Source organism: Capricornis sumatraensis, chromosome 5, assembly GCF_032405125.1.
Source record: "Capricornis sumatraensis isolate serow.1 chromosome 5, serow.2, whole genome shotgun sequence".
NCBI classification, from domain to species: domain Eukaryota; kingdom Metazoa; phylum Chordata; class Mammalia; order Artiodactyla; family Bovidae; genus Capricornis; species Capricornis sumatraensis.
The window spans coordinates 57,031,757-57,058,888 of record NC_091073.1 but is presented as its reverse complement, the minus strand read 5'-3'; the positions used below and the strand labels follow the sequence as shown (position 1 = coordinate 57,058,888).

At 38.3% G+C, this 27,132-nt stretch overlaps 1 protein-coding gene and 1 non-coding gene across 3 annotated transcripts in view; both read left to right on the top strand.

The window, feature by feature from the left end:
• TES (testin LIM domain protein) overlaps positions 1-26,083 on the top strand; it is a 64,065-nt gene extending 37,982 nt beyond the window's left edge. For both annotated transcript variants that reach the window (XM_068972569.1, XM_068972570.1), the window contains exons 3-7: positions 11,893-12,145; positions 13,129-13,464; positions 14,410-14,625; positions 15,032-15,190; positions 24,919-26,083. In XM_068972569.1, coding sequence (XP_068828670.1) covers positions 11,893-12,145; positions 13,129-13,464; positions 14,410-14,625; positions 15,032-15,190; positions 24,919-25,107 — 1,153 coding nt within the window. In that variant the 3' untranslated portion in view covers positions 25,108-26,083. The remainder of the gene's footprint in view (positions 1-11,892; positions 12,146-13,128; positions 13,465-14,409; positions 14,626-15,031; positions 15,191-24,918) is intronic.
• Positions 24,077-24,149, top strand: TRNAC-ACA (transfer RNA cysteine (anticodon ACA)). Its single transcript has one exon. It is a non-coding gene; the product is annotated as a tRNA-Cys (tRNA).
• Positions 26,084-27,132: the final 1,049 nt, after the last annotated feature.

Genomic DNA, 27,132 nt, shown 5'->3' with positions numbered 1-27,132 from the left:
CGTGTCCGACCCTCAGCGACCCCATGGACTGTAGCCTTCCAGGCTCCTCCGCCCATGGGATTTTCCAGGCAAGAATACTGGAGTGGGGTGCCATTGACTAGACGGAACTTAGTCGGCAAAGTAATGTCTCTGCTTTTGAATATGCTATCTAGGTTGGTCATAACTTTTCTTCCAAGTTAGAATTAGCATATTATTGCTAGAAGAAAAAATTAAAGTGATCAACCATACATCATTAGGATGGCAGCTGACTGTTAGAATGAATCTCACTTGAGGACCACTCTTACATTGCATATTTCCATAGGAAACACTGTAGAATAAAAAATGTAATCAGCTATAGGGTTGTATACAGTATAAGTTAAAGAAGAATGTAAAATAAAATTTAGGGTATTAAGTTTCTTTAAAAGCTCATTTACATAATAAGTTTTAGGAAACAAGGACAGTTGTTTTAAATAGTGAAGGCAAAGGAAACCTTAGTCCTCCCCCAAATGATGATACAGTTCTTTATGTGTAAGGAGCTAAAGTGGCCCAGGGAATTTTAAAATTACAAGATTTTACTGGCTCTTCTTTGTGCCGCCTCTTCAAGGGATATAGCAGTTTGTGAATATGTCTGTAATATTTTGGAAAGGTAAAGTCACCAAACACAAAATAGTTGTCATGCATTAGAATATTTCAGCTCCTGAGAACACAGCTCTCTGTACTCAGTGGATTTTGTGGAGAGCTGCTCTGCCCTCTGCTGGGCACAGTTCTTGCTTTGCAGTCTCACATCATGCTCTTTTTAGTTTGACTATGCATTTGCCAAAACTGCTAATGAGATTTTTATTTAAAGCAGGTTAGTTTAAAGTAGTTCTTATTTGCTCTGTATTATTTTTGTATTGTAGATAACGATCATCTGATATTTTCACATAAAAATGTCACATAAGAGCAGTGACATAAAAATCACTTTATTTATTATCATTTTTCCATGTAGTCTCATCTCCTTACCCTCAGTATTTTCTGAGAATCTGTTAAGAACTGTAAAAGACTACATCTTCTGGTTGGGCTTCCCTGGTGGCTCAGAGTGTAAAGCATCTGCCTGCAATGCGAGAGACCCATGTTTGATCCCTGGGTGGGGAAGATCCCCTGGAGAAGGAAATGGCAACCCACGCCAGTATTCTTGCCTGGAAAACCCCATGGATGGAGAAGCCTGGCGGGCTACAGTCCATGGAGTCACAAAGAGTCGGACATGACTGAGCGACTTCACTTTCACTTTTCTTCTGGTTAATAACCACAGTGTTGGGTATGTGATGTAAGCTGACCCAGTCATGGTTTGTCATTTCCTTGTTCACACTGATTGGTCCATTTATGGGCACTTGACAAAAGTCAGATCAGTTGAAACTCTTCCTAGAGGTGGTAGTTGTTGAATAATTTTACCCTAGGGACCTGCAAACGTCTTGTGTTTCTGATTGCCTCAGGTTGCTTATGAGAAACCATATGCAAGTAAAAAGAAACAAACTCTGATTACTACCTAGTAGTATTTTCATTAGCATGTTGCTGCCTGATCTCCCAGGGTCTCAGAACTCAAGCTGAGTTATTTGCTGTTCCACACACACTCACCAAGCATCTGTTATGATTTAGATATTTTGCCATGTGCTAACTCCAATACTTTGGCCACCTGATGCAAAGAGCTGACTCATTTGAAAGGACCCTGATGCTGGGAGAGATTGAGGGCAGGAGGAGAAGGGGACGACAGAGGATGAGATGGTTGGATGGCATCACTGACTCAATGGACATCGGTTTGGGTGGACTCTGGGAGTTGGTGATGGACAGGGAGTCCTGGCGTGCTGCGGTTCATGGGGTCGCAAAGAGTCAGACACGACTGAGTGAACTGAACTGAACTGAAGAAAGAGAAAAGTCCCTGATCTTACCCAAAGTGTAGATATTCCTATGATTTACTAGTTTCTCTGTGTTCCCTAGAGTATTTGAGAAGTTATTTATCCCCCATAATCCAGTTTTTTTCCCCTACATTGTCCCTTACATTGTCTGCACAAATGATACTGGCCTCTTTATCCTGTTGGGTAACTGCTCAACCCTCAGATCATGGCTTAAATGTTACCTCTTCAGATAGGTTTTTTGTTTTCTCTTATTTCCCCATTTATGTGGATTCATTCTGTTGTTGCTCTGTATTAATGTACCATGTTTCTTTCCTTCCTGATACACATTGTTCTAGGGCTTCCCAGCTGGCTCAGTGGTAAAGAATCCACCTACCAATCCAGGAGACACAAGAGACAGGGTCCAATCTCTGAGTCGGGAAGCTCCTGGAGTAGAAAATGGCAACCCACTCCAGCATTCTCACCTGGAGAATCCCATGGACAGAGGAGCCTGGTGGGCTACAGTCCATGGGGTCACAAAGAGTCAGATACAACTGAACATGTTCACACATATTCATAAAAGACTAGGGCTTTGCCACAGCTTCCAGTCTAACTTGGATTTATATCGTCTGTACAAATGGTGTTATTTAGTAGTTCTGTCTTCTTCCTGGCATCAGTCCAGACACATTTCTCAGAATTTTTGATAATTCCTTGACCTTTTCACCATAGCTGGAAAGCTTGAGGGTAAGTCCCTTTGACCTCCAGATGAGCCATTTTCAGTACAGTCTTTGAAGACTTTTACAGACTTTCTAAGGCTGGTTGTCCTGAGTGTAACAAAGATTCCAGATTTGGTTCGAGGCCATAGAACTGGTGTGATTGAAGTAGACATGGGGTCTCAAGTTCCTGCCCACTTAACCTCCTCCTCCATCTTCATGGTGACCCTTGACTTCTAAGACCCTTAGGGCTTCTTGGAGCACATTGTGAAAATCAGAGCCTAGTTATTCTTCACTTTTTTCAGTCTGACCTATGCAGCCACAAGAATGGTCTTTTGAAAATGGATACTATTGTGTACTTACCAATAGCTTAAGAATCTTAATGCTTTCCCACTGGATTTGATCCTTTGAACAAAGTCTTTGGCCTTTAATGTTAAACCTCAATATCTGTCCTCTGCTTACTCTTCCAACCTTCCTTCCATTTCAAGTACCCTGTGCTTCAATTACTTAGACACATTCTCTTTCCTGAAATTTCTGTGCCTTATCTCATGTTCCCTTTGCCTAGAAAGACCCTATATGGTCAAACTAAAAAGAAATCTCACCACATGGAAACAAAAAGTCCTTCCTGTTCTCTTCAGGTCTTGGCCCAGGTGATGTCTCTGAGAAGTTGTCTTTGCTCCCTATATGAGTCAGCTCAGCTTCTGTAGTAAAATACCACAGACTGGTTTCTTAATAGCAGAAATGTATTGTCTTATACTTCTGGAGGCTAGAAGCCCAAGACTAAAACATGAGCATGGTTGGGTTCCTGTGAGGAGCCACTTCCTCGTTTGTAGATGGCCACCTCCTGGCCATATCCTCACATGCCCTTTTCTCTGTGTGTACATGCAGAGAGAGAAGGTCTCTCTCCTCTTATTATATGGCACCAATCTTCTCAGATTAGAACTCCACCCTTATGATCTCATTTAAGTTTTATCTCCTAAAAGCTCTCCCAGTACAGTCACATCGGGGGTTAGAGCTTCAAGATATGAATTGGGGGAGGGACCCTGTTCATTCCATAGCACCTTCTTTTCCTGGTCCACACACACCCAAGTAAAGTAAATCATTTTCCCCTTTAGCACCTTGTACACTTATAGAAATCTAGGAAGTAAATGCTCAAATTTCATTTTCTTCATCGTTCAGACCTCCTGCTGGTGCTTTCCATTGGTGGGGCAAGGTGGCCCATTGCCACAGTCCTTAAGTGTCTGCCTGCTAAGGCACTGCACAGGGTACTGTGCAGAGTGGGTCTAGAGAGTGAGTGGGAGAGATCCAGCAGGTATGACTGCCTGTTCAAAGTGTGTCCCAAAGGTTGTAAAAAGCTGAAAACAAACTCTTAGACATACAAACGTCTAGAGTGGGATTCATAAGTTAGCTAGCCAAAGCTCATTTTACAGATCGAACTTAAAATCCAAAGGAGTTTTTAAGAAAAGACTTATTTGAGCCTGTTGGTTCTTAGTAAGAAATACATGAACATCTTTGTCGCACACCAATAAACACTTGTCTGTTGCTCCATAACAAATTACTATAAATTTAGCAGGTTAAAACAATAACTGGATGTTAATTAACTCAACCTCCATTTGCGCTTTAGGTCAGAAGTCTGGGCTGCTTAGCTGAATTCTCTGCTTAGGCTCCTAAAAGGCTGAAATCAGGGAGTTGGCCAGGTTGAGCTCTAAGAATCTGCCTCCAGGCTCACTCCTTAGGGAGGTAGAATTTATTTCTCTGTGATTGTAGATCTGAGGTCCCTGTTTCCTTGCTGGCTGTTAGCCAGGGGCTACTCTCAGCCTCTGGAAGCCACTCACATGGCAACCTCCAAGCCAACATAGTTGGCTTAGAATCCTTTCTGCACCTCTGATCTCTTCAAATTCCTCTTACACTCCCAGCCAGAGAACTTATTATTTTTTAAGGGCTCTTGTGATTAGATTTGGCACACCTGAATAACCTCTCCTTTTCCATATAAAGTAACATAATAGGAGTAATACCAAGGTGAAGGTCATAGGGACTGTCTTAAAATTCTGTTTATCACAGCACTTTATTTACTTGATTGTACCTCATCCTCATAATACCTTTTGAGATAAGTGGTAGTATTCCTGTTTTATATTTGAGAAGTCAAAGACTTAAGGAAAGTTAAATAACTTATTAAGGCATGGCTTATAGATGGCAGAGCTGGAATTTGGACCCAAAGCCTACCAAAACCTTCCTTATCACCACTTTTCTACAGGACAGAACAAAAACTTGAACCCACATTCACACTCTTCTGCCCAGTGAACTGTGGACTGCACCGGCTGTGTGCCCTCCCAGTGTGGCGCTTTTGCAGCATAGACATGGTTGTGGACAAAAATATTGTAACTGTGAGCTCTCCTTTTTTTCAGTGTACCAGTAATTGCAAAGCTAGAGGAAAATAAAAGATTGATACCTGATACTAATACTTATCATGAAAAAACTACTATCTTCTGGGCACACTTTTAAGTAATATTTAGAAATAACAAATATTTATGAAATGTGAGACAGAAACCCAGGATATGAAGTTTATACCCAATTATTTCATATTGAAAGTAATATCATTGGAACCATAGATCATTTATTATATAAGTAATAGAATAAGTAATAAAATTATTATTTTATTTAATCCTCGATAAATCGTTTCAATAAAACAGTTGCATTTTACAAGAAAAGTGTTATTTGGATGAATATAGCATACATCTGTCCAGAGAATTTCTGATTGGGTTAGAGCTGGCTGAAAACTGAAAATTCCCCACCATAAATGGATTAATGCCTGTGTTGAATTCTATAACAGAGGCCCACTCTTAAGTCCATATATGTATATCCCTGTTGTAAAAGGGCAGCTTCCAACCCTTTTAAATTATTCGTTTATAGCAGTGTCATGACCATTCCGTTAAATCACTGTGACTGCTGGTGGTATGTCAGAGCACTCCAGTTGCTACTACTTGCCTTGGAAAAATAATAATTTTTACAAATAGTGTTACAAAAATAGCTTCTCTTTTGAGAAGCTGTGAGGGATAGTTTCTTGACTGCTTTCAGCTTGCAACTATAAATCTATCTACTTTTCTGAGCAGTGCTTTTGGTAAGTTTTGTACTCTCCTGAACTTAACTCAAGAACTCTGAAGTTGTAATATAAAATTGTGAGTATACAGTTCTGATTTGTCATGTATATTAATCTTTGCATGTGTATGTGTTAACAGCTTTAAACTTTTTAGGACAAATAGCCCTCCTCACCCTACATCATAGAGCTTCCCAATCTACCAGTCTACCCTCAAATCTTTTTTAGAAAGTCATATAAAAAAGACTGTTTTAAACTAACTTAATTCAGAGTCTCCCCTACATTTCCCCTTCACACAACTTTAACCTCCCATGGAAAATTTGGGCAGAAATGCTATAGGGCAGTTTAGAAGATTTAAAGATATGACGGCTGTGTAAGTATGGGAGCTGATTTAAATACTCCCCTCAAACGAATAGCTCAGATAAATTTAATAAAAATAAACTTTTTAAGCCTTACACCTATCATCAAAAGTTACATGTGAATCATCTGAAGAAACATACGGTACACACCTTATAAACATAGCCCCTTGCACATGGATACTCTGCTCACCTATGCCGTTTTCATTTTATTTCAGGTTGGTCTAAAACAAATTTTTTAAAGTTCTGTGTTTTCTTAAATGTCCTACTCATCCTCAGACTTTCTCTTAGATAAAAAATAACGGTATCTCTCTCTTCCCTAATTTCTCAACAAAAATTTCCGTTTAATAAATTTATTGACTATTTTCCAAATGACTTGAAATTTCCTGAAAGATATTTCTAAAAATTAAAAAAATAATAATTTAAATATGGGAGATTAGAATATAAAACACTGTAGACTAAAACCCCCCCAAAATATTTTTTAAAACCTAGATAAGTAGTGGATAGTGCACATTTCCACAAGGATAGCTCTTGGCAGCTGGCCCAGATTTTATGGGTTCTTTCTTGCCTAGTGGTTTGTAGCTGTCCCTTTTTATTGCAGAAACGGAGCTCTGGTTTTCGGAGTCTGGGACGAATGTGGTCATTCCAACTACTACATTGATGACAACTCTCTGGCTAAAAGAACCATCCTACCCTTCTTGAGTCACATTCTTGCCAGTTCTGTTATTGCAGGTCACAGTTTTGGAGTAAGGATGCAGATGAGGCTTATAGTATATTGGGATTTTAAAAACGATCATGAATCAATCATAGGTTTTCCCCACTTAGGAAACTGTTCATCAGGCATAGGCTGACTCCTTTAGCTACTACTTCTTCCCTCATCACTGCGCTATCAGTGTGGTGTCTTAACCTGAATTTACTTGCTTAATAAAGTTATATTGGATAGGTTAACGGGTAGACAGGGAATATAGATTTTCTCAGAATGTAAATCTTCAAAGAATCACCAAGATTAATAAGAAGAAGAAGTATAGAGACAGCTAGTATGTCATTGGTTAATATACTTTTTTATATAACATTTTCATAGTAAATACAATCTATTTAACCATGCTACAGCTTGTCATAGTATAGTTCATGCTTTAGAAAGTCCACAGGCTTTGTTTCACTTACTCTTTTACTATCAATCCTTCAGATTTTAGAGTCTTACTCTGTATTTCGTGGCATACATGTTATACTGGTGTACACCTGGATAATAAACATTTTTGAAGGAACTCCAATATTTATCACTATCCTTGTAACATGATTCCTTCCTTCTTTAGTCAGTCACTTTGCTAATGCCAGGATGCATGCCATAGTTCACAGCCATATAAGGAACTAGTTATTTATATAAGAACAAAATTCCCAGCCCACCTCTTTCTCCTCAGGAAGGTGTCGCTTTAAACTTGATCCAAAAGCACTGTGATAGTTTTATGAATAATTTTATAGTTTTCATTAACTAAAGAACAAGAGTGAAGTACATACTGTAGTAGGAGAGTATGCTCCTTTCCAGTAGATGAAAGTATGAGATAACCAGATGTAAGTCTTTTATAGCTGAACTAGAATATGCAAACTATTCAGCAAGTTATTACCAAATAAAGAATTCTGACCGATGTGTACACAAGGGAAGTACTTTGCCTCCCTACCCTACATCTCTTGACACACTGTCTTTCTCTCTCTTTCTGGGACTGTATAAGTCCAATGTAATATTTTCAGTTTGCATACCTCACCTTAAGAAAAACAGAACATAAAAGTAAATAATTATTTAATAATTTGTTATTTGACAAAGTGTTTAGGGGTTTTGTTTTTTTTTTTTGGTAATTTTCTGATGTAGAGAAATCCAATGATTTATATTAATTTTAAATATGTAAGACTTATTAACTTTTCATGATGCTAATACATTTTTATATGATCAATTTGAGCATGTGTAATTAACAGTTTAGTTTCTCCCTTTCTGATGAATCCTTACCACTTGTATTTCTTTGAACTTTCTTATTGCTCTGATTAGTACCTAAGGAAAAATGAATGAAGTGGCAATGGCAAGGTTGCTTTCTTGCTTCAGATCCTAAAATGAATGCACTAAGTATGACGGATGCTGAGTGGTTGCTGACTTTTTTCCCCAGAAACCCTTTCTAAAGTCCTAATTCCTTTCTACAACTAAAATTACTTTAAATGTAATCAGAAGAAATGTTGATATGTATTGAATGTTTTCTGTATCCAATGAGAAGCAAACCTTTATCAGTTTCTGTTATTGTCTTTATTTTCCTTTTTACTTTAGGTTTTGTCTGAATATTTCCTAACCTCCTTATTAATTAATTAATTAATTAGCTTATTAATTTTTATTCTTCTTTCTAATTTGAGCATACCTTAACTATAATTTTCCTCCTCAGCATCTCTTTAGTTGTATTTTACAAGTTTGAGGAAGTGATAGTTTTGCTTTCTTTTTTCCTAAAATGTTTTTTGTTTTAATTTATATTGTAATTCTTTTCTTTCAACATTTAATTTTTTAAGAGTCTTTTTTTAAAAGTACTCTGTAATGTTTTTGTTGATGATTTTTAACATAACTGCATTCTGTTCAGCTTATCTGGTTGATGATCTGTCCTTGAGACTTGCTCTAGGGCCTAGTAGATGTTCGGTTTTTCAAAGTGTTTCAAATAGTTGTAAAAAGAATATATATTCTCCAGTCACTGGATATAATGCTTTCATGTGTCTCTTAGGTCAGGCTTAATACTTGTGTTATTCAAATCTTTATCTCTAATTTTTTAAAATCTCACCATAATGATGGCTTTGTCCATTTGCTTCTTATAGTTCTGTTACTTTTGCTTATATATGTTGAAGTTAGGTTATTAGGTGGTATTCAGTTAATTGTTATAGCAGAGAAGTGATTTTAAGTATTTGTTACTGTGAAGTGACTCTGATACTCATTGAGGGAAAAAGCCTTAATTGTATTCCCTAATATCATGACTCAGTTGGTCTAGAATCCGCCTGCAATGTGGGAGACCTGAGTTCGATCCCTGGGTTGGATGAGCCCCTATAGAAGGGAAAGGCTACCCACTCCAGTATTCTGGCCTGGAGTATTCCATGGACTTAGTCCATGGGGTCACAAAGAGCTGGACACAACTGAGCGACTTTCACTTTCAATATATGTAACAACGTTTTGCTGGTATTTGCCAGATTTATCTTTTTGCATCATCATACTTTTCATCCTTTCTATGTGGTTAAAATTTAAGTGTTTCTTAAACAGCATATAGTTTAACTACTTTGTTATATTATCCTTCTGAAAGCCTTTATCTTTTAACTGGAGAAATGAGTCCATTTATTGTGACTGTTGATATGATTAGGTTATATCAACCATCTAATTTGTGCTTTCTACATCTCCTAAGTTCCCAAGTTTATTTTTCTCCGATCTTGTTTGACTAATTACATTTTCATATTTTCATCCCTTTTTATCATAGTTAGAAATTACATTTCTTTCTTTAGTTATCTAGATATTTTAACATATATAGTTAACAACGTCCAATGTTAATCTGTATCTTCAGTATCTTCCTGAACAGTGTAAGGATATTAAAATGTTTTTTTTAGCTCTCAGATTTCTCCCTAACTTACATGCTATCATTGTGCGGTGTTTTAGTTCCAGCTTATATTTTTAATCCCACAGATTCTTTCTACTCTCTGTTTTCCTCTGTCATCTTTGCCGGCTTGTGCTCCTGTACGAGGCTCCCTCCTGCGGCCTCATCTCCCTCTGCTCTTCCCCCAGGAGGTGAAAGTGCTCTATTCAGCTTATTCCCTGACTTCTGAATTTATATTTTCCACCAGGCTACAGTTTCTAATAATAGATCTATATATCCTATAATCTACTTGATATCTTTACCCTGTTTTATAGGCATTTCAAACTTATTATTTCAGTTTGGATAGATTTCACCAACATTTTCATCCCATACCTCAGTACTATTCTTATTTTGCTTTTATGATCTAATAAATTACATTCCTTTTACAATCTTACTCATCCCAGAAACCTGGGTTCATTTTTTAACTGATTCTGTCTTCCTTTCATCACTGTATTCACAAGGCCTAATTCGTTTCACATTATTTGTTTAGTCACTTAGTCTTGTCCAACTCATGGCACCCCATGGACTGTAGCCTGCCAGGTTCCTCTGTCCATGAGTTTCCCAGGCAAGAATACTGGAGTTGGTTGTCATTTCCTTCTCCAGGGGATCTTCATGACCCAGAGATCCAATTCAGGTTTCCTGAGAGTCACCTGCATTGCAGGCACATTGTTTTACCACTGAGCCACAAGGGAAGACCAGTTTCACATTAAGGATATCTTAAATTTGTTCCTTTCTTTTTATCTCCACTATCAGATACTTCAGTGCAAGCTATTACACATCTTACCCAGGCCAAGACAGTAACCATCCAAGATGTAAATTCCAGGTTTGAAATAGCAGTAGAATCTCTGTTCCTTAGGACCTTGCAGACTGGATGCACCATTGACGTGTTAACTGGTCTTCCTGCTTTAAGTTACATTTATCCCTAAGTCCTCCATATGGCAGGTATTACAGCTTTTGAAAGTGATAGATCTAATCATGTTATTCCATGACTTAAAAGCCTTCAGAGCCTCCTGATTGCTCATACAATGAAAGCCAGACTTCTTAATATGCCTTACAAGTAGTCCCTGCATGATCTCAGGCTTGCCTACCTTTCCAGCCTTGTCACTACCCAAGTTACTTAGCTCACTGTAGTCATACATACCAGACTTCTCTGATCATAGGGCCTAAGGACGCAGTCTCCTAATACAGGACAACCACACATACCCTTTCTACCCAAAATGTCTGGAGGCTTTTCTTCTCCTGTCTTTACCTCTTCTCAAACACATACACACAGTTCACATTCATTTTACACATCCTTCAGATTTCAACCTAAATGTCACTTTCTTAGGATTAATGTTCTTATGGAGTCCTTTGCTCACCAGTTCCAAGTCAAAATGATATCCTCTCAAAGTAGTCTGTGATTATCACAGTGCATTTATAGGTATGTGTGTGTGTGTGTGTGTGTGTGTGTGTGTGTGTGTATTTGTTTAATGTCTGTCTCCTCACCAGGTGGTAAGCATAAGATCTAGACTGTCAGAGACTGGGCCTAATTATTGTCATCATTATGTCCTAGTATCAGGTACATTGCTTGGCATGTGGACACGCATATATGTTGCATAAATGAAAGATTACATACCACGCCAGATTGGGGAAGGGAGATTGTGTCTTTTATACATAAGGGAGCACAGGTTAGGTGGTCACTAAATGTTTTGAAGAAATAAAAGAAGAGGAAAGGGAAAGGAAGAGAAAGGAAATGAAGCATGAGAAAAGAGAGAAAAGGAAATTGGAAAGGGGACAGGAAAGAAAATGAAAAAAACTAAACATAAATCTTAGGTTACCATCCTTGAGGAGAAAAGTTATATCAACTTCTTTATCTCTCACTTAGGGAAAAAAAATAGGTAATGGCTGCTATCATGCAATAAAATATGAAAATGCTTGCTGTGATAGTTTTTGGTGATTTTGTTTTATTTGCATATCTGGTTGAGAGAATGAGGACTATCACATGGGGTTACTCTCAGTCATACTCCCTTGAACATGCACTTTCTAATCAAAACCTTTTTCAAAGTCTTATAAAGCAAAGATGCATTTTTATGTTTCCTTACTTAAACTTATGTATAGCTACTTGTAATCCCCTCACCCCCACCTGTCATAAGTCTTGACTTTGCATACCATTATAAGAAATATTTGTAAAAATATATTATGAACTATATATGTATGATTGATTAAGTATAATTAATCATTGCCTGCTTATCTCCAAAATTATAGAAAAATATGTCGTAACTGCAAGTGTGGCCAAGAAGAGCATGATGTCCTCTTGAGCAATGAAGAGGATAGAAAAGTGGGGAAACTTTTTGAAGACACCAAGTACACCACCCTGATTGCAAAGCTAAAATCAGATGGAATTCCCATGTATAAACGCAATGTTATGATACTGACCAATCCAGTTGCTGCCAAGAAGAATGTCTCCATCAATACAGTTACCTACGAATGGGCTCCTCCTGTCCAGAATCAGGCACTGGTAAATAATAAAGGGGAAGGAAGTCCCTTTATTGAAGTTCCTAGGCTACTTATTTAGGGCAGTTCCTTTAGTGATCTAATTGACCTCAGGTCTTTTATTTTTGGGGGTTCCCATTACCTTGACTTCCAACTCCTGTTGGACTTTTGGAAGTAAGATTAGATATCCCATAGAATTTTTCTAACTACTTAGATAATCGGTGTTGACCCTTTTCAAAGAAATGGCATGACACTTTCAGTAATTAAATGAAAAACATGTTTTGTATAAAGCTAGTAACTTCTTTGTTACTTTTGGGAAGATTTTTCTTAAGATGGTTAAAAAAATCTAAAGAATAGAATTTCTGTCAATTTTTTGTAACTCAAAAGGTGGTCAACACTATATTTCTTTTATATATAAGGCAAAAAAAAGCAATTTTGTGTCAAGCTCCTTCCACTAATATAATAACTAGATGAGACATTTGGAAATCTTTTAAGACGGTTAGTTAAATCATGAGAATGAATCTTGTGATATCATTTTCTTATACAATACTGATGATCCTTAGGCCATTCTGAACATGTAGCTTAAAAAATTTTCTTTTGCAGTTATACAGTTGTATTTTTGTTTGTTTGGGGGGCTTTGTCTTTTTTATTAATTTTATTGGAGTATAGTTGATTTACAATGTTGTGTTAGTTTCAGATGTATAGCAAAGTAATTTTAGCACAAGTAAACATTAGTAACCCAAGTCTTTACAGACTGAAAAAAAAGCTTTACTTTCATGAAGAAAAAAATGTGTTCATTTTTACTGACTAAATCTATTTATTGCACCATTTTAATGTTTTTTTTTTAATATATTAACATCTCAAGATAACTTGTATTAGGAAGATCAATTGTTATTAATGGATAAAACTGAATTCTTCAGTAATTTGATTCTAATGAGTGTTGTATAGTACCATTTGTCTGATGGCCAAGGCATCTCCCAGTTAACACTGGTCTCCTTTGTGGTCTAGGCCAGGCAGTACATGCAAATGCTGCCCAAAGAGAAGCAGCCAGTGGCAGGCTCAGAGGGGGCACAGTACCGGAAGAAGCAGTTGGCAAAGCAACTCCCTGCCCATGACCAGGACCCTTCAAAATGCCATGAGTTATCTCCCAAAGAGGTGAAGGAGATGGAGCAGTTTGTGAAGAAATACAAGAGCGAGGCTCTGGGCGTAGGAGATGTCAAACTCCCCCGTGACATGAACACTCAAGGCCCCAACAAAATATACATTCCTGGAGGGGACAGAAGCACCACGACAGCGGTAGGGGCCATGGAGGACAAATCAGCGGAACACAAAAGAACTCAGTATGTAAGTAAAGCAGTCATGATGTTAGCCCATTTGGTATATTTAACAGGTTCATTCCGTTTCTTTGAACTGTGGGAGGCTGGTGGGGGAAGTTGCATTCCTCTGTTTCCAGAAGGGAGTAGATGAGGGAAGTAAATTGAATTATAATTTCAGTTTAGGCTTATTTTAGAGAATTATCATGTTTGAAACCTTGGTCTAAAGCCAAGTTTTCTGATTATCTGTTGCCAAAGATAATTACAAGTGTTATGTGTACACAGCAGTTAACATGGTGTCATGCTGGAATAAAACATACAATCTAGAATCTGTTTCTAAACATAATTTTGCTGTTAATTGTTTCTCTCTTCCGATAAAGAAGAATAATACATGCTAGGTTAATTCGGTTTTGCTCGTGAGAACATGCATAACATTCAAACTTAAACATGTGGATATATAGTCAATCATACAAGTCTCCTAAGACAGGGGAATTGAAGTCATTTTTATGCCTTGAAAGTAGAAGAAAATTGTGGCACAGATGAACCAAAAATAAGAACTAAACTTACTGTTAGGTATTTCTCATAGATCCTGTTAGCACATCAACCAACCAGGCTTAGTCCTGTATTAAAACAAAACAGAAAAAAAAAATGTAGAATAAGTTTTAAGGTAATCATTTTTGAGAGAACTACTTAAAACTGAAGTGCAAATTACTATTAGCCTTTTTCCATAAGCAACTTTGATTCAGTAAACAGTGCTCTGTTACACATTGGGTGCAAGAATTACATTTGGAGAACCTGGAGAAAGCCAAGAGATTCCTTTTCACAAATACTAACACCATACTCCTATATGGACAAATTACTAATTTCAGTAGAAATTATTTCTCTTGGAAGTGGTTTCTCTGAATTCCCGCTGGAACTGTTGATGAGAAGCGCCAGTCTTGGATGACTAGCTTGTTTTGGCTGGTTTCCCTTTCAGTCCTGCTACTGCTGCAAACTGAGTATGAAGGAGGGAGACCCAGCCATCTATGCTGAAAGGGCCGGATACGATAAACTGTGGCACCCAGCTTGTTTCGTCTGCAGTACCTGCCATGAACTCCTGGTCGACATGATTTATTTCTGGAAGAATGGCAAGCTGTATTGTGGCAGACATTACTGTGACAGTGAGAAGCCCCGGTGTGCTGGCTGTGATGAGGTATGTTCCCTAGGGCCACCCACATGCAGGCTTCCTTTTGCATCTTCCTATGGTTCCCTCACCATGCTAACCAGGCGTCCCTTAGCGAGAAAGCAGAATGAATTAAGCCAGTATCGTGTGCTTTATTTACATCCAAAGAAGTTGAATGAAAAAAACATTTTAGTCATTCTGAATGCCCATGTTAATAGTGTTGACAAATGAAGACTGTCCAGATACCTGAAACATTAATTTGAACTAAACCAAGTAATCATCCAGGTTCAAGCTTTAGGTTATCTTCAGGCTTCAAACCCCCAAAAGTAGACTGATGTTCCTTGTGGATCTCAATCTGTTGTCTAAAGAACCTAGCTTGGTCATTTGAAGCAAAAAGGAAAAAACATGAGTGATCTTATTTTTATCCTCTTCCTAGCTGATATTCAGTAACGAGTATACCCAGGCAGAAAACCAAAACTGGCATCTGAAACACTTCTGCTGCTTTGACTGTGACAACATCCTAGCTGGGGAAATATACGTGATGGTCAATGACAAGCCTGTGTGCAAACCCTGTTATGTGAAGAACCACGCTGTGGTAAGAGACACCTTGGGATTCAGTAGCCTTGACCTGCTTTATTTAGGTCTCTTACAAAGGAGAAACAGAAAGTACTACTCTCAAATAGGAAACAGGTGAACTCTACCATAGGGCGTTAAAATCCAGGTAATTCAAAAACAGTACATGCGTTGACTAGGATGACCCACCTCAAGATTCTGTATATGCAGTTTATAATATAAAGTGCTATTTGATAACCAAATCTCCACCAAAAAAATTCCTTAATGGGAGTAAGATTGATTGATTCTCATCATACAGATCAGCTTTCACTTAAATTAAGGTTTTTAGAGACTGTTCATATGCCTTAGCTCTATTTGAATATTTATAAATTTCTGTTCATGTTACCAGATCCCGCACTGTGGCTTTGTGTTTGCTACCTGGAGATTGTACAGTGCCCTTTCTTAAACCCTCACTGAATTAATATATATGTGAAACAAAATTTCAGAACAAAATTTGACTTGCATGTTTATTTGCATAAGCCAAGCATTCAAATATTTAATGTGAAAGTATATATATGTGTGTGTATACACACACACAGAGACACACATATATGTATATGTATAAAATCTACCATACTTACACAGAGCTTCTATTGCATGATGGCCCAGAGATAGATAAAGAGTTGACCATATATGGTAAAACTTATAATCCAGGAATATTAAAAGGATAGATGTTTACTTTATATGCAGGTAAATAAGTACTAAAGATCTCCCTGAACTATCAACTAGAGGAGACTCTTGGCTGAGGAACATAATGACATATTTATATAGTTCTAGAAGTATGTTATTATTAATATGAAAATAAGGTTAAGAAGTTTTGATGTCAGTGCCAATTTTCAGCGTTTACCCATTGCCCTCAGATATAATCTATCAGCTATCATTTTCTATCAACTCTGCCTCATCAGTGTATCGCAGGTTCTCACAGTTACAACTATTCCACTCCAGAGCTTTGTTTTTTGTCATTTTGATTATTATAGTGACCTCAAATTTGGCCTCCCCACTTCCATTCTTCTTGTTCAAAGCTACCTTCCATAATGATGGAAGGTAATCTTTCTAAAATGAAAACCTGATCATTAAGCCTTTACTTAATAGATCCAGCCCCTTCTTACCTATCTGGCCATTTTTACTAGTTGTTGTTCAGTCGAGTCCAGCTCTTTGTGATCCTGCGGACTGCAGCAGGCCAGGCTTCCCTACTAGTTATCTAACCCAAATCATACCATTTCCCAAGTTACCTGCGTTTCATAGTTTATACTGTTCTTTGTCTTCTGCTAGCACTCATTCCTTTGTCTGGTATAGCATCCTGTTCTGTTTTTATTTATTTATTTATTTTTGGCTGTGCCACGTAGCTTGTGGGATCTTAGTTCTCCGACCAGGCCCCTGGCAGTAAAATCACCAGGTCCTAAGCACTGGGTTGCCGGAGGAGCCCCTGCCTGTTTTACCTAATTATGCCTGCACACTCCTCCAGACTCAGTTTAAGCTTAACTTTTTCAGAACACCTTTCCCGATTCCCTACCCATGTTCCACCCCTTTCTCTCTGGCTAGGCAGGGTGTCTCTGTTCCCTTGGGCCTCTTTGTGTACTTACCCACATGTGTGATTGTCAGTATCACTCCTCTGTCTCTTCCACCAGACTGTAAATAGCTGGCGCATAGAGCTTCCCTCTATTTCCATACCCTCAATGTCTGCACTTAGGAAATGTTTGAGTGACTGACTTGTGTTTTAACATTTCTCATTTTCTGTGAGGGTAAGCATGGACCCTCCTTATAACTGAGGATAAGATGTTGAATCACTATGCAGTCTAATAGATCATTTAGCTTAAAAAAATGCTTCTTTGAATGTAGTTGCAACAGTTTCTCTACGGAAGAGGATTATCATAATAAGCATTCACTGTATGGTGTGTTACCTTGGCCTCAAGGAGTACAATGTAAACTCCATGAGGGCAGGGATTTTGTCTGCTTCTTTTCGGTTCTATTTTCAGCACTAGAACAACAGAGTAGGCACTCATATTTATAGAATAAAGCTTTTAACAGATGAAGCTACTTTGTTATTAATACAAGCTTCTCTCCATTATGTTGCAGTAGTTATTGGAGGGGAATAACTACAGAGAGAATGCAAGAGACCTGAAGTTATTTAGCTTTATAATATAGCATGATTTATTTTAGAAGGTGTACTTTCTCAGTAAGATACACTATTGCCATGTGCTTAATACTAAAATGAATATTCATCACCTGAACAAAACTTAGGTGATAGCAGCATGCTAAAGGATATAAAAATTGGAAGATTGTCTAGTTCTGGGCATTGATCTGCTTAGATCTTTTAATTTTAAAAAGAAAAAAAAAAAAAAGGAGTGAGAATATAAATTATTTTTAGACCTGAAGCTAAAACCTCAACTCAAAAAAGGACTTTTCTGAAGAAAAAATTAACCTGGAAGGAGGAAAGTGGGAAATACATTAGTTTGTCTCTGCATGGTCTCTGGAATTCCAGTGTCAAATGGCCACCCCAAGATTTCACATCTCTGAGATTTCACAGGACCCTCCTGCTAGAGAGCAAATGTCATCATCAATTTTTTAATTTTGAATATACATATACAAATAAAGAAGTAGGAGGAATTGAAGGAAATAATAACATATTGGATTATTAGCAGTTTAATTAAGAATTCAGGATAATCAAATATCAAGCATAAAGTCGTGAATGAAGTCCATAAACTCCCTTACTGGTCCTGGAGTCTCCAGACCCTTAGTTGAGTCCTGGGTAGCTTTCAGATTTATGAAGAATTAGGGATAGGGATCTGGAGAAGGCAATGGCAACCCACTCCAGTACTCTTGCCTGGAAAATCTCATGGACGGAGGAGCTTGGTAGGCTGCAGTCCATGGGGTTGCAAAGAGGCGAACACCACTGAGCAACTTGCTCTCACTTTTCATCTTCATGCATTGGAGAAGGAAATGGCAACCCACTCCAGTGTTCTTGCCTGGAGAATCCCAGGGATGGAGGAGCCTGGTGGGCTGCTGTCTGTGGGGTCACAGAGAGTTGGACATGACTGAAGCAACTTAGCAGCAGCAGCAGGGATAGGGATCGGTAGTTTTACCTGGGGACATGTCAGATTTGGGGATGAATGGCAATCAAATTATTAATAAACCTAAATTTTCTGAAGCCCATAAACCCTACATTCTATGCTATTTCAGTTCAGTTCAGTCGCTCAGTCATGTCGATTCTTTGCAACCCCATGAACTGCAGCACGCCAGGCCTCCCTGTCCATCACCAACTCCTGGAGTTCACTCAAACTCATGTCCATTGAGTCGGTGATGCCATCCAACCATCTCATCCTCTATTATCCCCTTCTCCTCCTGCCTTCAATCTTTCCCAGCATTAGGATCTTTTCAATTGAGTCAGCTCTTCGCATCAGGTGGCCAACGTATTGGAGTTTCAACTTCAACATCAGTCCTTCCAATGAACACCCAGGACTGATCTCCTTTAGGATGGACTGGTTGGATCTCCTTGCAGTCCAAGGGACTGTCAAGAGTCTTCTCCAACACCACAGTTCAAAAGCATCAGTTCTTCGGCGTTCAGCTTTCTTCACAGTCCAACTCTCACATCCATACATGACTACTGGAAAAACCATAGCCTTGACTAGACGGACTTTTGTTGGCAAAGTAATGTCTCTGCTTTTTTTTTTTTTGCTTTTCTAAAGTTTTTAATTTATTTTTTATAGATTTCAGCTTCATTTAGTAGAGTCACAGAGTAAAATATTAGTAAATTTCATCATAATTTAAATGTTCAAAATGGCCTCCTTTTCTCTTATTGATTTTTTGTTTGTTTTTTGTTTTTTTAATTTTTATTTTTACTTTATTTTACTTTACAATACTGTATTGGTTTTGCCATACATTGACATGAATCCACCACGGGTGTACATGAGTTCCCAAACATGAACCCCCCCTCCCACCTCCCACCCCATACTGGCACAAAGACAGAAATATAGATCAATGGAACAAAACAGAAAGCCCAGAGATAAATCCACACACATATGGACACCTTATCTTTGACAAAGGAGGCAAGAATATACAATGGAGTAAAGACAATCTCTTTAACAAGTGGTGCTGGGAAAACTGGTCAACCACTTGTAAAAGAATGAAACTAGATCACTTTCTACCACCACACACAAAAATAAACTCAAAATGGATAAAAGATCTAAATGTAAGACCAGAAACTATAAAACTCTTAGAGGAGAACATAGGCAAAACACTCTCTGACATAAATCACAGCAGGATCCTCTATGATCCACCTCCCAGAATACTGGAAACAAAAGCAAAAATAAACAAATGGGATCTAATTAAAATTAAAAGCTTCTGCACAACAAAGGAAAATATAAGCAAGGTGAAAAGACAGCCTTCTGAGTAGGAGAAAATAATAGCAAATGAAGCAACTGACAACTAATCTGCTTTTGAATATACTGTCTAGGTTGGTCACAACTTTCCTTCCAAGGAGTAAGCATCTTTTAATTTGATGGCTGCAATCACCATCTGCAGTGATTTTGGAGCCCCCAAAAATAAAGTCAGACACTGTTTCCACATCTATTTCCCATGAAGTGATGGGACAGGATGCCATGATCTTAGTTTTCTGAATGTTGAGCTTTAAGCCAACTTTTTCACTCTCCTCTTTCACTTTCATCAAGAAGCTTTTTAGTTCCTCTTCACTTTCTGCCATAAGGGTGGTATCCTCTGCATATCTGAGGTTATTGAGATTTCTCCTGGCAATCTTGATTCCAGCTTGTGCTTCTTCCAGCCCAGTGTTTCTCATGATGTACTCTGCATAGAAGTTAAATAAGCAGGGTGACAATATACAGCCTTGGTGTACTCCTTTTCCTGGTTGGAACCAGTCTGTTGTTCCATGTCCAGTTCTAACTGTTGCTTCCTGACCTGCATATAGGTTTCTCAAGAGGCAGGTCAGGTGGTCTGGTATTCCCATCTCTTTCAGAATTTTCTACAGTTTATTGTGATCCACACAGTCAAAGGCTTAGGCATAGTCAATAGAGCTGAAATAGATGTTTTTCTGGAACTCTCTTGCTTTTTTGATGATCCAGCGGATGTTGGCAATTTGATCTCTGGTTCCTCTGCCTTTTCTAAAACCAGCTTGAACATCTGGAAGTTCACGGTTCATGTACTGCTAAAGCCTGGCTTGGAGAATTTTGAGCATTACTTTACTAGCATGTGAGATGAGTGCAATTGTGTGGTCGTTTGAGCATTCTTTGGCATTGCCTTTCTTTGGGATTGGAATGAAAACTGACCTTTTCCAGTGCTGTGGCCACTGCTGAGTTTTCCAAATTTGCTGGCATATTGAGTGCAGCACTTTCACAGCATCGTCTTTTAGAATTTGAAATAGTTCAACTGAAATTCCATCACCTCCACTAGCTTTGTTCATAGTGATGCTTCCTAAGGCCCACTTGACTTCACATTCCAGGAAATCTGGCTCTAATTGAGTGTGAGTGATCACACCATCATGATTATCTGGGTCATAAGGTCTTTTTTGTACAGTTCTTCTGTGTATTTTTGCCACCTCTTCTTAATATCTTCTGCTTCTGCTAGGTCCATACCTTTTCTGTCCTTTATTGAAACCATCTTTGCAGGCTTCCCTGGTGGTTCAAATGGTAAAGCATCTGCCTACAATGTGGGAGACCCAGGTTTGATCCCTGGGTTGGGAAGATCCTCTGGAGAAGGAAATGGCAACCCACTCCAGTACTCTTGCCTGGAAAATCCCATGGATGGAGGAGCGTGGTAGGCTGTGTAGTCCATGGGGTCACCAAGAGTAGGACATGACTGAGCTACTTCACTTTCACTTTGCATGAAATGTTCCCTTGGTATCTCTGATTTTCTTGAAGAGATCTCTATTCTTTCCCATTCTCTTCTTTTCCTCTATTTCTTTGCATTGATCGCTGAGGAAGGCTTTCTTATCTCTCCTTGCTATTCTTTGGAACTCTGCATTCAAATGGGTATATCTTCCCTTTTTGCCTTTGCTTTTTGCTTCTCTTCTTTTCACAGCTATTTGTAAGGCCTCCTCAGACAGCCATGTTGCTTTTTTGCATTTCTTTTACTTGAGGATGGTCTTGATTCCTGTCTCCTGAACAGTGTCACGAATCTCCGTCCATAGTTCATCAGGCACTCTGTCTATCAGATCTAGTCTCTTAAATCTATTTCTCACTTCCACTGTATAGTCATAAGGGATTTAATTTAGGTCATACCTGAATGGTCTAGTGGTTTTCCCCACTTTATTCAATTTAAGTCTGAATTTGGCAATAAGGAGTTCATGATCTGAGCCACAGTCAGTTCCCAGTCTTGTTTTTGCTGACTGTATAGAGCTTCTTCTGGAGAAGGCAATGGCACCCTACTCCCGTACTCTTGCCTGGAAAATCCCATGGACAGAGGAGCCTGGTAGGCTGCAGTCCATGGGGTCGCTAGGAGTCGGACACAACTGAGCGACTTCACTTTCACTTTTCACTTTCATGCATTGGAGAAGGAAATGGCAACCCACTCCAGTGTTCTTGCCTGGAGAATCCCAGGGACTGGGGAGCCTGGTGGGCTGCCGTCTCTGGGGTCGCACAGAGTCAGACACAACTGAAGCGACTTAGCAGCAGAGCAGCAGCAGCATAGAGCTTCTTCATCTTTGGCTGCAAAGAATAGAATCCATTCGATTTCGGTGTTGACCATCTGGTGATGTCCATGTGTAGAGTCTTCTCTTGTGTTGTTGGAAGAGGGTGTTTGCTATGACCAGTGCATTCTCTTGGCAGAACTCTATTAACCTTTGCCCTGTTTCATTCTGTACTCCAAGGCCAAATTTGCCTGTTACTGCTATTTATATGTTAATTTTTTTTTACCAAAACAGTTTCCTTAATTGTACATAGAACCGTAGTTATTACTTTTTAAAAACTGCAGTGAAAACATGAGTTTTGAAAGATTATAAAATGATCTAAAAATATTATTAAAGGGCTGAGATACAGAGGATAGATCATAATCTAAAATCAGAGGAATAAAAAATTGAGTGTGAAAACAACAAAGGGCTACATTCTAAATGAATTACAAAGCTATAAAAATGAATTTATACAAAAGCAATTGCTTGCATGGTGCAGCTTCAGATTAGGAGTCATTGTAATCAAAACAGTCATTTTTGTTGTATTCAGGATCAATCATGCAAAGATCTCCCCTACTTCTCAGGGAAGACTGGGTTGACATAAACTGTGAGATAAGGAGTTACAGTCTCTGTAATTAGAAACCTTGTAGTTATCTAAAAATATAGAAAGTATTACTATATTGCAGGTCTGAAATGGATATCTATACCAAGGCCTCACACCACATGCTAAATCAATTCACCCAGTGAGTGGCAGTCATACACCTGTGACCCTCCTCAACCCATCCACCTTCATCACACAGAAATTCCTGACAATCACAGTAAGAGACCAAGAGTGCAGAAGATTAGCCACCTTTATGTAATGCTGGACAATCTTACTGGTTTCTTCATTTGTTATAAAATATTTAAAAGAAAAATATTAGGCAGTTTCAGTCATAACATATAAACAAGAAGGCATATGAACTATCTAATGTTTTACAGCTCTCAGTTGGGTAGTTTTGTCTTCTGCTGTAATAATGCCAGTTATTCATTTATTTTCATACTAAACATGTTCAGCTAAAGAAGAAAATTATGTGTGTTTGTGGGTGTGGATGTGTATATCTCATGCTGCTGCTACTGCTAAGTCGCTTCAGTTGTGTCCGACTCTGTGTGACCCCATAGACGGCAGCCCACCAGGCTCCCCTGTCCCTGGGATTCTCCAGGCAAGAACACTGGAGTGGGTTGCCATTTCCTTCTCCAATGCATAAAAGTGAAAGTGAAGTCGCTCAGTCGTGTCCGACCCTCAGCGACCCCATGGACTGCGGCCCACCAGGCTCCTCCGCCCATGGGATTTTCGAGGCAGGAATACTGGAGTGGGGTGCCATTGCCTTCTCCGGTATATCTCATATTTATCTGTATATGACATACATATATACTGAATGGCATATGGAATATAAGTGCTAATATTCCATGATATTTGATTTTACATAAATTATGACATGACAGAAGAGATATTTTTAGTGCACACTAATTATTCTCAAACACTATCAGTATTTTTGATTGAGTCCTGAATTACTTTGCACATAGTTTTCACTTGTGTGTGCTAAGTCACTTCAGTCGCCTTCTCCAGATTTTAACTTACTGCTGTCTAGAATTTAGTAGTGTTAATCACCTCACGTGTCATAGGTAAGACTGGTAAAATTATCACTTCAGAGCTTTAGTGAATGAGGAAAAAATCTTTTTGAAAAAGACTTTTTTAGAGCAGTGTTAGGTTTATAACAAAATTAAGAGGGAAATACAGAGATGTTCCCATATAGTCCCTGCTCCCACACATGCATTGTCTTGTGCATCATCAACATCACTCACTAGAGTGGTACATTTTTAAACAAGGATGAATCTACATGGACATATCCTAATCACCCAAAGTCCACAGTTTAGCTTAGAGTTCACTCTTGACGTTGTGTATTCTCTGGTTTGGACAAATGGCATATATCCATCATTGCAATATCATACAGAATATTTTTACTGGCCTATAAGCCCTCTGTGCTCTGCCTATTCATCTCTTCATCCTGCCTGTCTCCTACTCCATACCCCTAGCAACCAATGATCTTTTTATTTTCTCCCCAGTTTTGCCTTTGCTAGAATGTCATATAAGGAATCATACAGCATATAGCTTTTCCAGATTAGCTTCTTTCACTTAGTAATGTGCATTTAAGTTTCCTCCATGGCTTGATAGCTCATGTCTTTTTAGCTCTGAGTAGTATGAATGTGGAGACTTCCCTGGTGGCTCAGACGGTGAAAGCATCTGCCTACAATGCAGGAGACCCGGGTTCAATCCCTGGGTTGGGAAGATCCCCTGGAGAAGGAAATGGCAACCCACTCCAGTATTCTTGCCTGGAAAATCCCATGGACAGAGGAGCCTGGCAGGCTACGGTCCATGGGGTCGCAAAGAGTCGGACATGACTGAGCGACTTCACTTGAGTATGAATGTATTAGTTTCTTTATCCATTTACCCACTGATGGACATCCTGGTTGCTTCCAGATTTTGGCAATTACAATTAAAGCATCATGTGCAGGTTTCTTTGTGGACATAAGTTTTCAAGTCATTTAGATAAATACCAAAGAGCATGACTGCTGGAGTATATAATTAAAGTATGCTTAGTTTTATTATAAGAAACTGCCAACTGTCTTTCACATGAGTTGAAACATTTTGCATTCCCACCAGCAGTGAGTAAGAGTTTCTCTTGTTCTTGCCAGCATTTGTGATATAGGAAAAATCATAAAACTTAAAAAAATATATAACTGCTGATATACAATCTAATAGATACACTGGAACCGAACACACTGCTTTGGAACTTCAAGACTTTCTGCCTTGAACGCCTATGGCTTATCTTAGAAGCATCAAGTGCTGTTTGGACTTCACCTGTTATTTCCCACATGCTCCGCATATGACTATGGAGGTTAACTAAAAGGTCATTCTCAGTTGTGTATCTTTGAGGTTGTCATTCTTGGTTTATTTTGCCATCTAAAGAAATGCACTGTTTGTTCTAATGTGAAAATGTTACCATCACAGTTTGATCTCTCATCCTCTTCTCTTCTTTGTATAACTGCCTTAACAGGTATGTCAAGGATGCCACAATGCCATTGATCCCGAAGTGCAGCGGGTGACCTATAACAACTTTAGCTGGCATGCGTCCACAGAGTGCTTTCTGTGCTCCTGCTGCAGCAAGTGTCTCATTGGGCAGAAGTTCATGCCCGTAGAAGGGATGGTTTTCTGCTCAGTGGAGTGTAAGAAGATGATGTCTTAAGAGGAGAGCACCAAGCAATATTGAGCCCTAGCTATCCAGAGTGGTCTGCATTTCTACTATAAAATGCAATTTGGAAAAATAAAAGGAAAAAAAAAGAAACTATAAAGGAAACCAGGAAATTTTGTTCAGTATCTTTCTTTGATGTTTTTCCTAACCAAATTTTTGCATCTCAATTTTTAAAACCTGCTTTAAGCATTTAATTTTTAAAATGGTAAAGAGTTTTACCTTTCTTTGGCTTTCCAGATGTAAAATCTTTTGAGTTGGAAGCTTGAGTTTAATGTCTTCATATTCCTACCTTCTTTGTGCCAAACACAGTATATATGAAACACTTAAAACTTAGTGTTTGAATGGAAAGATGAGCATTTCATGTTCTATATTCTTTTTCCCTTCTTGTATAAAAATGAAAAGGAAATTAAACTTGCCCTAATGCCAAGGCTGTACGTTTATTGCCTCATCTTATTCGCTGAATTTTATAGTGATACACAGTGAATTCTTTTGACAGAGAAAATAGAAATGCAGCATAGTATGAAGAACCATTATCATTTTAATGTCTATGCATTTGCTATTTCCTAACTTAGGCAGAGATGGCTTTACTGCATATCTCTATTTTTTTTAATATGCTCTACCTCTCAATATTCTCTTTGTAAGCTGATCACCTCCATTTGTGGCCTTGAATATTTTATTGTCACATGTGGCTTCCACACTTTTTACTTCAATAGATGATTTTTGGCAAGCCACTCATTTATATTTTCAATCCAAAGAACATGAATACTTTTTTGTATCCAAGAAGCTATAACTTGTACTCTTTGCACTTGGCTGTGTGGTTTGAATAGACTTTTTGCATGGTTTCCATTCTTTTCTAATGGATACTGTCCTATGATATGATGCCTGTTCGTGAATATATAACAAATGTCTTCTTTGCCTGTATACTTCCTTCCTTAGGTATTTCTAATGTTTATTTTTCCTTTTCTACTTCCATACAAAGCTATGCACTATGAAAATTAAATGGAATGAATATGTATTATTATTCAAAATAAAGTCTCTTTCACTTTAATAATTATAACTTTATTTCTTGTATCTTTTTCGTTTGAGAGCCAAAAAGTCCTTCTGCAATTAAGTATTTGTTACAGCAGGGGGCAGTGTTTCCAAGGATAAAAAATAACCTGACAAATAAGGGCTACTTCCTGACAAAACAAAACAGAAACTAGACTTTTCATTATGCTGAAGGGCTAAGTTTTATGAAACTTCATAACAAGTGAAAGCATTTAAATAGTTGGTTTTCAAGTCACGCATGAGTTTTTTCTTTCAGAAAAAAGAAAGTGTCATTTTAATTGAAGTCGGGAAAGCTATGTTCTTTTCAGGTAAGTCTAACAAGTATTAACTCTTATACTCAAATTGCAACTCTGGATTTCTATGAATTTTTTCACAGCAGCCTATTGTGAAAAAGGAAGCAAACGTGGAATAGTTGTAGCTTTGTTCTTCCTAATATTAGCAGGTTATGAGGTGGTGTGTTTTTTTCCCCTCAGTCTAAAGTATTTGTCACAGTAGAAGTAGCACTTTTCTCTGACACATACCCAGGATAATTTGATTATTTTTGAGCTCATATTTGTTTGGCTAATAGTGTTTCTCCTAAATTCTATACCCCACACCCCCACCCATCCCAACTCCACACTCACTAACATACCAGCATTCCACATCTCTTCCCTCTCTGCATTATGCTTTCCTTAGCCATGAAGAAGTGAGTTGAACACGTCACCTTATCCAAGAAGTAATCTAATCCTACATATAATTTTAAATGCTAATGTCACAGATATCCATCATTGTCTATAAGTATCACTTTATGCTTTCTCTAGTTTACCTTTGTCTCAAATGGCAAAAGATATATTTTCCATTGCATTTTTTCTGTGAAGTTTAACAGCTTAATTTTCCCAAACATGGCTAAGTGAGAATAAACTGAAACAGTTTCTCTGCAGTTAACAGAACTACTCTTCACAGGTCTGCCTGCGCAGCCTCTCCTCTCCTGGA